At 38.9% G+C, this 12,461-nt stretch overlaps 2 protein-coding genes across 2 annotated transcripts in view; both read right to left on the reverse strand.

The window, feature by feature from the left end:
• The window catches only part of LOC110044004 (uncharacterized), a 28,586-nt gene extending 18,758 nt beyond the window's left edge, over window positions 1-9,828 (reverse strand). The window contains exon 1 of the mRNA XM_089278065.1: window positions 9,696-9,828. The gene's annotated coding sequence lies outside the window, so the exon portion shown is untranslated. The remainder of the gene's footprint in view (window positions 1-9,695) is intronic.
• Window positions 2,962-4,623, reverse strand: LOC110044040 (uncharacterized). The gene has a single exon (XM_020749562.2). It carries the CDS (start codon window positions 4,022-4,024, stop codon window positions 3,287-3,289), a length of 738 nt encoding a protein of 245 aa, XP_020605221.1. The 5' UTR covers window positions 4,025-4,623; the 3' UTR covers window positions 2,962-3,286.
• Window positions 9,829-12,461: the final 2,633 nt, after the last annotated feature.

Genomic DNA, 12,461 nt, shown 5'->3' on the forward strand with positions numbered 1-12,461 from the left:
AAATACTGTGAAATCCCCTAGTAGAACTTTTTATCACGATTGATCTATCGTCGACATGGTGTAAACAGTCTTTTATAGGATGAATATGTATAATGTATGGCATGACCAGATCACGGTTTTCAATCAACCTGCGCATATGACAGCGCCATGGTTGACTGAATACGTATGTTTTTTTTTTTTAATTGTATTCTCCTGAAGATTTATTAGCTTTTCAGTCTCTCTGTTTTGTTTCGACAGTACTTCATACTCTTCAACCCAACTTCTGGTCTTATTCAATAAGTTGTCTTCAGTGAAATCTATATTACCGTAGTTTTTGAACCACCATGCAATACACCACATCACCGTGAAAGTTCTAGTGTCAGATGTACAGCCCTTGCTAACAGGATATCTTTACTTGAACGCTGTTTTTAACACTGTGTAAGGAAATCATCGAAGAGTTGGTTACATAACTTCAGTACTGAGAAATAGCACTCAAAATCATAATTGTGCGGAATTAACAATTCACTCTTCCACTTATGTTCTGCGGTGTGGCTGCCTGCCAAAGGTTGTCTCGTCCACGTGAGGCACACTTGGGTGCCTCTGTGTTAGAATCTGCTTATCTCGATTCCCGGGGGAGGGGGGTACCGCCATATATGGGCTATATAGGTATGTGCCGCTGTCAAGGGTATTGTTTTCAAGCAGTTTACTCTAGGATAGGGTATATAAATCAGAGCGTTTGGGTCTAGAATAGGGTATAATTTTTGACAAAACTGACTAGTTGGTTGAAGATTTTATCTAGACTAAGGAAACCAGGAATTGCCACTCAAAAATATAAAAAAATCAAATCAGCAAGTTTAAATTTACGCAAATCAGCCTCGACAGTGTCGATAGATGGGGGGATTTGGGGAGTTTTAGTCTAGTATAGGGTAGCAAAATTCAGCTGAATTAGCTCTGGTATAGGCTAAGGGTTCCAGGGTCCCAGCGGCACATCCCCACCCAGACATTCCCAAAGTACCTCCCCCCCCCCCCCCGGGGGTCTCGATTCCTTTGTGATTCAGTGATTTTACGGCGTGACATCTTTTTTGCAGAGTAATTGCCGGTACATTTGTTGTCTGATCACTCTGCAGGGACACGAAAACAAAATAATTTTTAACTTAGTACACCAGTCGCATGGGAACAAGGACGCATCTTGTTTATTGATCAGACACAGTAAACAGCCCCACTTCTTAGCAAGATACTTACTTGCATACCAACGAATCTACATGCCGACCCACAATCATCTCATAATAACAACGTGAAAAATTATATTTATTCACAGACGATGCTGGATTGTTGTTTTGACTTTACCAAAATACACTGAACTTGCCCGAGGGCTTGAATTATCTTGATTCAATTAGGTGAAAATTCACTAACATTTGTTTAATCTGATGCATGGTCAAAGTAGAAATTTCCTCGGTTTAGCTTCTACAAGAATTTTTATGAGTCAGGCATTCTTTTGGCCGTTATCTCATCCCGGCGTTCTGGCCTATTTAAAGTCGCCATTTGCAAGTGTACTTCTAAAGCTACATCCCGGAAAGGGAAAAAGGGCCATTAATTCTAGCACGCAAAATCTGAGACATACACGCAATGTATTTATCCAGAAACTTTATGTTATTGGGAAAATGTAAGAACTGAGGATCGAAGAATACGAAATGGGCTGAACTGACTGCGTTTATAAGATGTGGTGGTGTGTTGCAGAACTAAATCTACTCTTGTGAATCAGTATGACTACATAAGAGGAACCAGCTGACAAATCTTGTAAGACGCTGGACCTATGCTTGTGGAAGTGGCTGTACGCATATAACATAACCAAAAAAATAAAGGTGTTCAAGAAACAAAGAGCCGGAAATGGCTATAGGAAGGAACACCATTCTTTCTGTTGTATCCTCGTACCAATAAAAAAAAAAGAGAGTGTTGTGGTGATTCTACTTTGTTTACATAAGTATCCCTTGGGCCAAATTCAGAGGTTAAGCATTTTAAAAAGGTTATTTGCCGATATTGCTTGTCTTCGTAGCATGTTTACATCACGTGTTTAAGTACCGCTTTTGTTCTCAGTGATCATGCGGCAGTTCTTGAAGTAAAGACAGAAGCATATTAATGTAAATTTGATAACGAACCGTTGAAAGAGTCCATAAGTCAGTCTTCATTCTACGGACCAACCTTAGCTGTAATCACTTTCAAGCAGTAGCAAGATATTGAAAGAGTTCAACCACAGGAACACCACTAATAGTCTGATAATGAGTTCATTGTTCAACATTCAGCGGTTTCGATATTGCTTCTGTTAACGTTTGTCTTCAACAAGGAAGTGAAGCAATCACTCTTCTGATTTGAAATTTACCTTTCAAAACAAAATGCCCGGGAAATGTTTAACTAGTCAATAACAAGTGTTAACCGAAGTTTTTCTGCGCTTCTGGAATTTTCATTATCGGCTATCATCTTGATTATATGTCACAGCCGTTTCTTTATTATTACAGGCTCGACTGGCAGAAGCGCTATTCGATGTTATTGTTTTCGTATTCAATTAACGATCCTCAGTGAGCAAAACCAAAACAACAGAACGAAGCTCAATGTGTATGAAAGCTAGCACAACTGCTAATCAGCATATCGTGCACTTTATGATTCTATACGAACAACACGGGAAGAACACGTGATAATTTTTGGTCAGCAACGAAATTCTCGTTAATGTTTGTAATGCATATTCATTATTCCTCTTCAAGAGAATCTGGCTCTTGAACAAGGTATTTAAATAAACTTCATTTGCCACTTTTGGTACGTATTCGGTGGCTCTATGTGTCCTATTCAAGAGAGAACTTCTCCCTATTAGAACTGATTGTTGATGTGGAGAAAAGTTTGACAAATATGAACGCCTCTAGAGAAAAACTGCTGGCAAAAAAATAAATAAATAAATAAAAACAGGGTTCATGGAAACCAATACAAGTTAAATTACATTTAGTTCGAGTAGTTTAATTTCACGACCAAACAAAACTTCCAACACAGTAAAAGAATTATAGAAAACCAAACTGTTAGTAACAAGATCGCATTTGGAATATACACGCACACGGAGCCAGGAGAAATGATTTCTTCGAAAATACATTCATAACAAATTGTTAAAACAAGCCGGCATACTGAAACACACGACACATGAACTGACAACGTTTTGCTCAGTCACTCTTGCATTGATCCTTCCCTGCAGCAGTTCAGTTCGTTGAATATTTTTTGCTAAGTGAGCGAAAAAATGCCGTAGAAAAACATAGCGCTTAGTTGTCTTTCAGCTGCTTTCTTGAAGCGATTTCCGTTGCAATTCGCGCATTCTAAGTTTGTACTCTATAGCCTCACTAAGACAGTTGTGTTGAATTTTCCGTTGAGGGCCAACAGGCCTTGGGAATGCTTTATTTTGAGCTACACGCTTTGAATGTGACTTAATGTTCTCATTCTTATTGTCAGCAAAATGTATTCGACGCGTCGCTTCATCAAGTCTGGGAACGTCTGCTGTGGCTATCGGTCGGCGGGTAGGAAGAGAAACCGATTCGACAACCCTTCTTTTAAATAAGTAGGCAGAATAGGGACCAGGCTCGTTCTTTCCATTCGTAGGACCTGGCGTTAGTCCTGAGTCTGTGGACAAACTTCTAGTCAGCTTTCTTGATTTTCGACTTTTTAGATATTTGTTTATCATCTTAGAGCCTCTTAGCCTTTCTACCAGTAAATCATCTTTTCCCCCACGTTGGTCTTCAGTGTTACTCCCTCTTGGTTTACGATTAATTGGTGGAAGAAAATTGGATTCGAGAATCTTCCTTGTGAGACTGTTAAACGTGTCCATATCTTCAAGAGAAAGGTGTTCCAAAGCATACTCCAGCTGTTCGTTGTTGCGTTTCTTCTTTTGTTTGAGAGCGTGCTGCTCAATGTCTTCAAGTTTTCTTCGAAGCCGTCGTTCCTCAAAACCATTTTTCTTCGTAGTTTCATCCGCGACTTCGCTCGTCAGCGATCTTTTTCTCTCGCTGGAGTTCATATCTAGCCCATCTGCCTTTTCACTTCTAACTTAGCGACTGAATTCTGAGGTACGTGATCCCGAACTACTTCACCGAAACGCTCTGGTGACTTGCAGTAATTCTGATCCGGACCAGTAAGTACACATGTAAACTCACACGAGTAAAACAAAACCGCCATCACAGTTTAAAATTATAGACGAATACTTAAGGTGATTTCACTCAATAAGTTGCGTCTGCGTTTAACCCTGTTTAAGGTCTTTTTAACGTTGCTTCCTTTCAGTTTTGAAGGTACATCGTGTTTCCAATTAAAACATAGTTTCCATTTTATTTTGTTCAAAGTCGCAAAATAAACCTTTGGGGCATTTTGAGCTGTTAGCCGACGAAATCTCTTTTTTCTAGCTTTGATAGCATTTTAAAAGGATCAGTATCGTGGTATAACTGTTCCAAGAAACGAAAAAAATAAATCGAGGCAGCTGCTTTCTAGCACGTAGCAATGTTTTATCCAGAACGTACTCATTCAGAAAGTTAGCCGGTTGACTTGACTTGTGGGAGGATTATAAACAAAGAAATTGAACAAATTCACGTGTGCAATTTTGTTTTGAATTAGCTTTAAATCGATCATCTATAACTTGAAATTACTCACGTAAAAACCGTGATATATCAAAGATAAACGATTTTCAAGCTAACAGATCCAGCAAGGGTCCAATTTGAAAAGCTGCCAGTTCTTTGTCCCATTAACAGATTGCGATATAAGCTATAATAGATTTTGGGGGTGCCAGTAGCGTAATTCTCAGAACATTAGTAGTTTCCAATTGCAAAGGGCGGATCGCTTTGCCCAATTTAAAATTATCGTATGTTTGCCGCTTATAAACTAGTTGGACAATTTTGGTTCTTTATAAATAGAGTTTTTGTCATGAGTGATTACGATCACCTGTTTTTGCCTGGTCATGCGTGCGGAAGGCAAGCATTGGCATGCTATCAAGTCAATTCTTTTCACCAGTATCGCGCTAGAACCAATGTGCAAAAGGTTAATTCGTGCGAAAATATCTGTTAAGGTATCGAGTATTGCATACAATCAGTGTCTAACGTCGGTCCGGTACGTTTCATGATGTGCTTTCAATTGATCAGCGATAATATTAAATATTTAGGGGCTTTTGGGGTCAGTACACAGAAATGAAGAGATAGCATTTTTAGCATCGTTTAGTTCCATTATGTTACCGCAAGAGGGCGTTCTCTACTCTCATCTCAACTGCTGTAATTACTTGTCATTGTGTCAAATTGGGTTCAAAATCCAATGCCTACTAGTTTTAGTCTGTTTTAATGAGAAACAAATACATTTTCGCTTTCATAAGGATAACCTGTCTGAAGACAGTGACATGAAGGAACATAAACGAAAACCATTAACCAGCATTTTTCTGTTGCGATTAGCCTTGGGGGCAGGCTTAGATCTGAATGTTAATTTCTTTCATTTGTAGCCATCCAGCTTTTCGAAACTTTCTTAAAATTTTTATTAGTAAGAGAGTCAAAACGGAGCAAGGCATGGCTAAAAAATACGTTCATGGAAGTCAATTACCTGACACGACCTCCATCATAACCAAATAACCAATAGCAAAACAGATAAGCAAATTTATGTCATGACATAAAAAACAATCATGATATCTTTTTACGGAGACATGGATAAGAAGAAAAACAAATGAAAACCATCTTATTGTAAAATTTCACAGATTCCCGAATTGTCTACTCGAGCAGCAAGAGTTGCAAACCTGTGCTTGACCTTTTCTGTGTTGCGGTTAGTTTGGGAAAGAGCTAACCAATGCAAGTGTAGCGAGCTGTACCTAAGAAAGAATGACAATCAAACTAGCGACATAACAACCATGGATGAGGCAAAACCGATTCGATTCAAAACACGACCGCGCATTTCTTCGTTGCCAGACGGAATAAGAGAAATAAGCGCCTCTTTTGTGAATTTTAGACACAGCTCATTCGACACAAAGCTACCGAAACACTTATCAGCTGATGCCGGCAGAAGACATTCCATCCACGTACCATACATAGGCTCCTCTTCGCAGGATTTCACTGACGAGGCCAAGTTTTGTATCAATCCCGGGGCTGAATCTTGCATGGAGCCGTGTGTCGAAGGAAGCTCGATTAAAGACATTAAAGGATGCGACAGTGCGGTAGAGACAAGGAATACTCAATTTCCTTCGCTTCAGGAAACGCAGGTAACCCTTGAACCAACAGCTGGTAAGAAAATTAAGAGACTGCAGGGACTGCATTCATATGATGACGAGAGCGAGGGAACGATACAAACGTCTTTTCAAGGCCGGGCTTGCGTTAAGACTGGAACAAATCATGTATTACCTCAGAGCGTAAGTGCAAAATCAACATTTCCCATTATCAAAAGTACTTTACAAGATTGCAGGAGAAACTCTTTTCCAGTTTCAACAGAAAATATGGAAGAACTTTTTCCGTTGTCGTTTTCAGCAAGTGGAACATTAGGAGAAGGCGGTGTTGGACACATTAAAGCATCGAGAGCTAACTCACTGCCGCAGGTCACTCAAGCTAAGCTCGCAAACCTGAAAATCGACCAACCAGAAAAAGCCGGTTGCAACTTGGCAGAAACCGAAAATCATAGAAAATTAACTCCATGGCCAGCCGACACTGGTTATCACTGCTTTCGTACCAACCAGACAAGATCTTACACAGAAGGCAAAACTAAGAACGCTTACGAAAGTGACAAAGCACAAGCTATGAGAACATATGTGGAGGAGGCAGATGCTTGGTTCAACAAAGAGGAGGCGACAGCTGTAAGGCTGTTTGAATGGCTTAAGGATCAAACGGACAGCGACGAATCACGTTAGGAGTATGCCGTTCTGATCTGTTATGTCAATGTCTAATTCCTTTCCTTTTATAAATACAAGCTTACGCCAAGATTATGTTGAGAGTAAAACAACTAATTAACGAGGCCAAATTGTCTTCATGAATAAACAAATTAAACTTCTCATAAGAAGTAATTAATATATTAGAAATACATAGAGACTAGTATTACTACACTCTTTATTTTTCTTAAGAATATTGTTTTTCCGCCCGAGGCTGAATATTCTTATTTTTCTGCCGATTTTAGGCTGAAAATATTCTTGTGAATATTTTCAGATTACAGCGTAGAACATGTCTGCTTTCGACTGAATGTGTACGGCGTCAGGATGGTGTTGAATTAATTTTGGAGTCAGCCTAAAGGTATCTAAGCCTGATATGATACTTAACTTCTTGTAGAAATGTTATTAGTATCGAACATACCGCTGGTACTGTTTTTGTCGCCAGTTTTGGCTAGTTTGCCGTTTAAAGAAAGGAAGAATTTTATATGGTTTAGTTAAGAAACATGAGTGCATTGTAAGTACAATATTCTTTTCAAAATCTCAGCCTCGGGTTTATTCCGAAAATATCCTTAAAACTTCACAAATTTCGGCGTCGATATTCTTATGAAACATAGTCTTATAAAAAAGAAAGAGTGTACCGGAATTACCTGTCCGCGATGTATTTTCTTCCAAATCCATCTCCCAAAGAAAGAACTTGTGGTACAGGCAAACTGTCCGCAAGTAACATTGAAATTTATAAAATTCATGTAGGTTTTAGGGGGAGAGGGAGATCAGAAAAGCGTAGGATAAGATAGACATATTCCTTATTGTGAACAAATCCAAGTTATTAGCTAGGCTATCGATATGACAATTAAAGACCTCACTGATAGCGTCATTAGAGTCGGGAACAGAACAAGCTGGCGAGACATTTTAGTTTGAAGCTTAATTACCACAGTTGTCATTTATAGCATGTCTTATAGAAATTGTACAGCTAGATAATTATGACCAGCAGTGTCAGGTAATGTAGCTTAGTGTCTCTTGCATCCAGTCTCCTAAATATTAATTATATGTGCTACTAATTACTGCAATGTTTTGGTTCTTGTGCAACATTTTCTCTTAAGCCCTACTGTTCCCTGTAAAATTAAGAAAATGGCTTCCATTCCCTGCTCTCCCCTCATTAATAAACACACTATTTGGACATGCTGGAACATTTTATAATTACCCTTACAGTATATTGCTCATCGGTCTGTAAATACAGGCACGTCATCTATTTCTTTACCCTTCCCCTTATTACAATTTTAGCTTTCATGGAAAAGTCTCCCACCCTCCCTTACAACATTGGAAAACTGAGTCCCAATTGTCCGGTGCAACAAGAAATGGAAAGCATTGCTTCTTGCAGTGACTGTCCGGTCCTCACTTTCCAAGCAGGCAACCATAAGCGAAACACTTTCAGCCAATCAGCGAGCACCTTACGCTTATGCCAACCATATCCTCACTGGACATAACAGCGACATAAGTATAAGCATAAAGCTCGGTCCTTACTTGCAACGCAAGCATAAGCCTGACAAGCATAAGCTTATGCCAGTATCGAAAGTGAGGACCGGGCTTAAATGAATTCAGACAGTAAATCTCATAGTTCTTTACACCGAATCAACGTTGAGAATGGCATTGCTTGAGAACATTCATTTGCTGATAGTGTCCCTAGATTTACTTCTACATGGATCAAAACTCCAGCGGCTAAGTCGGTCAGTTCGTATGAAAGCTTATGAAGCGAGCTAGTCGAAACACTTTCACCCCCCCTCAGGGTTGACTAAGAAGGTAATATCTTATCTAACGAGAGAAAAGTCGGCGATATAGAGAAGAAATCTGAAACGTGAAACGGCAGAAGCGTGGAGTATTTTCTATTTGATCAGGGAAAGGTAAATCAAGATTACTGCGAGATTTCTTATCAGTTTTCTCGTTCCGCAAGCATGAGACTCACAGTATGGTTTTGCACATAACCGCGGCATGACTGGTCAAGGCCTGTTGTGAGCAGCGAAATGATACAGCGTTTAAAAGAGACAACGCTGTAACCAAATAATGAACTGAACTGAGCCAGGCCTAGCAAATGGAAACAAGAGCAACTTAGTGAAAACTTGAGATAACGAACGCAATTTTGTCTTTATTTTTCGAATTTTGACCTCGATATATGAAGAAATGAATAAATTCTAATTCAAAGTTCTTTTATAGCACATGTTTTTCATGTTCCTCCTGCCTAAGAACATTAACAGGAGAGCAAACCGCAATCAGCCTGTGTACACCATTTTATCTTTGCAGTCTAAATCTTGTTTACCTGATGCTGCGAAAAGACACGGCGACTGATTTCGATTGACGTTGTTTAGACTAGAGTAGGGTCAATGGCCTATTTCTTATTAACAAACAGTTTGCCGCGACTAGCGTTTGGTGCTGTGCCGGTTCATTACGTAATTTTCAAAACAATCCTGAGATAGTACAAAACAATGTTCTAGTTAAGGAGGCGTTTGGGTCTTTTGCGTGGTAGAATGAACGTGAAATACCGTCATATTATTTTGGCATTTTCCTGTTTTAGTTTTGCGATTGGAGTAAAGATGGCTTAACGACATGAGCGAAGATGCCTAAAAAAGACATACCAAACTTGGAACATTTTTCGCCTTAATTTATGAACAGTTAGCACCAAGAGAATCAGTAGCTGCTAATACTACTGTTATTACACCTGATAAATCTTTTTACTTGAAAAGAATTTTAAACTTCTTAATTAACACAAATCTATAAGTTTGCTTTAGCTGGTTACCGAGTCAGTTTCTAATCAGCCACTTACCTTGCAAAATTGACACAGAAAGCGATCCTGGAATAAAGTTATAAGGATTTGACAAATATTCAAGGCTCAAGTTGAAGTTTGTTATTGCACACTATTTAAGGCGTTTGCCTGAAAAACCCGTTGCCTAGGCGGTATTTAAATTCTCGGTGACTAATATTATAAAGTGAAACCACTAGACAAAACATGACAGAATCGGTCACTTAATTTAGCTTATTAACATACAACACTGAACGCCAAACTTTAATAGCCGTGCCAAATATGTAAGTTAACCAGTCGCTAGTTAAGGAACTTTGTCTGACTTTTATCTTCGACCCCCCGGGGTAAATAGCTTCTTTGCACTGACACGAATTCCAGGCAGCTCTGTAGCTTATTATTTAAAAACTTCTTACATTTTGTTGTATCGAGTAGCGTCACAGATGTGTTTTAAGTTGCCTTATAGCAACGTTAGAATTGTCTCCGAGGGAGGGGAGAGTTATGGATGATGTACATTGACAAATGTTGCAGACAGGCTCAGCGGGAGAGCTGCAGTAGAACTGCAAACACACTCCAGGATGCTCGACTTTTTTTTAACTTTCTATCTCTTTTTTAAATTCTTATCTTATCAACTCCAGGTGAAATTCATTTCGTTATTAAACCGTAATACACCAGGTGTGTTAGCTGACTGGAAATGCAACTCCTATGCAAAGGCAAAGATTATCCGTTCGCGCTCAAATTCATGAAAACAGACACACGACAAGCGCAAACTAGATAATCACAGAGTAGCAAAATCGAGAAATTGGGGATTAAGACGGTGTTTTGAAACAAAATGAGCCTTCACAGCTGAATGAGTAATAAAGGTTATATGCCTCAGGGAACAAATCCAAATTATTTTTCATTTATTTATTTAATCCTATGAACTGAAGATTTGATATTATCGGTATAGAGATAATAAGTCTTTAAAAATAGCGGTCACTCAATGACTAAGCACCCTGACCAACTTAAGCTGTTTAGCGGTGTAGCTTCCTGTGCCAGGAGCCCATGGTCATGGACTACTGCCTGTGCTTAAAAAAGCGTGACAGCTTGGGTTCCTGTAATGATCCGCCAATAAATTTCAGACTGAATTTCACTTTAGGCAGATGGTTTTTGGTAACGTTAATCACTGTGTGACTAGTGCTATGATTTATAGCGATACTTATTGCGAGGAACGGTTATGAAGCTCGACAAACTTCTTTGTTGAATGTGTTTGTTCGCTTTTTTGACCTTGATTGTGAATAAAACACAATAGATGTTTACTTCTAACTGAAGAACTAGCCAAAAGAAACGCAACGTTTTGCCTACGTTTTTCGTGCATAGTGTTTGAGCGCAAAACAAAAGATTGTCTGCGGTCGTGAACCTTCTAACGTAAATTAAGATATTTTTTGTGTTTGCTCCTCTGACGTTTGCCGGGCTTCAAAACTGTTCTAGGGTGACGCCTATAAATTGAAGCACATTTGAAAAGGCAACCGCAGCATTGCAACAGTAAAACCGGAGCCAGCCAACATACACACGTATACAAAAGATTGAAAAGAGTCGTTAGACATTCGATCGTTCGTTTTTCATTATTAATTCTAATCTTTCTCCTCTTACAGTGGCTGAACTGTGTTAGCCTCCACCATCGAATTAGGATCATCCGCAACAGACATATCTGAGATTTTAAAAGTTAAGCCTACTCGCCAGGTTTTAATTGTTCATTGATAACTGAAAAATTCTATGGCCTACAGAACGCGTTTGTATATTGGGTTTCGGTCCCGCTTATCCACCATCCCACTCCGGCTGCAGGCTACAAAACCGATTATTGTTGTTTATTGTTTTTAAACCACTTTTTGTTAAAATTAAAACAAGAATTATAAATGGTATTGATAAATTACTCCATTAAACTAAGCTGTTATGAGATCTTTTAACAGCTGACCGAGTCAGAACCTTCAGTCGAAGAATTTAACTTAAACCTTACGGTACAAGTAATATAAGAAGTTAAAACTGAGTATATATATATACTGATATGTTACGTTTTTAAAAATACTGAAACCTTTTCGAAAATTGGACTCTCATTGTTCTCTTTTGCGTCGAAATTCCAAGAATGAGTGCAATTGATCATCATTCACGATCTCTTGATTTTAACAAGGATGATAGTAAAAACTGTGTCATTAAGGTGCCTTTACTGAAACCGGGGCCACCGAGACAATGAAAACCAATCAGATGGCAGAACTGAAACAATAGATTCCAACATTTTCAAATCCAGCCAATCAAATGTCCGGTGCAAAGCAATGAAATCTCAACTTGTTCGTTGTGATGCTTTCGCGACTTCGGTGTCGGTTAATAAATTGTCAAGCTCAAACCGTTAGTACCTTCGCGTTCTTGCGGGTTTAAGAAGAATTATATGCTGCATTTTGTATGGGTCGTTGGTTGGTTTAGAAAACATTGTGTTACTGTACTTTAGTTTGGATTTTACATTAACTTATTAGATTGACCGTTTTCCACTGTGAACATACGGTCAAACAAACAATCTTTACGGTTGTTGTTTAAAATCGTAGAATAATAGATTTTGACAAAATTGTTTCCAAAAAAAATCCGCCCCTGTGGTCTGTGCGTGTTTCTAATTTTACACAGCTTTCGGTTGCCATTTACGTCATGCAGCCGATCGTGAAATCCACCACGCAGTTCTCGGAAAAACTATCGCGTTCACTCAGCAGCTGAAAATTTCGGAGTTTGCGCTCCCTTTCTGGGTTATTATGTAGAGGCCCCACTTTT

Source organism: Orbicella faveolata, unplaced genomic scaffold (genome assembly GCF_042242905.1).
Source record: "Orbicella faveolata isolate gen_17 unplaced genomic scaffold, um_ofav_v1 contig_46, whole genome shotgun sequence".
Taxonomy (NCBI): Eukaryota; Metazoa; Cnidaria; class Anthozoa; order Scleractinia; family Merulinidae; genus Orbicella; species Orbicella faveolata.

What these genes read in the sequence shown, in the direction of transcription:
- LOC110044040 (XM_020749562.2), bottom strand. Translation starts at nt 4,024, where the DNA reads ATGAACTCCAGCGAGAGAAAAAGATCGCTGACGAGCGAAGTCGCGGAT.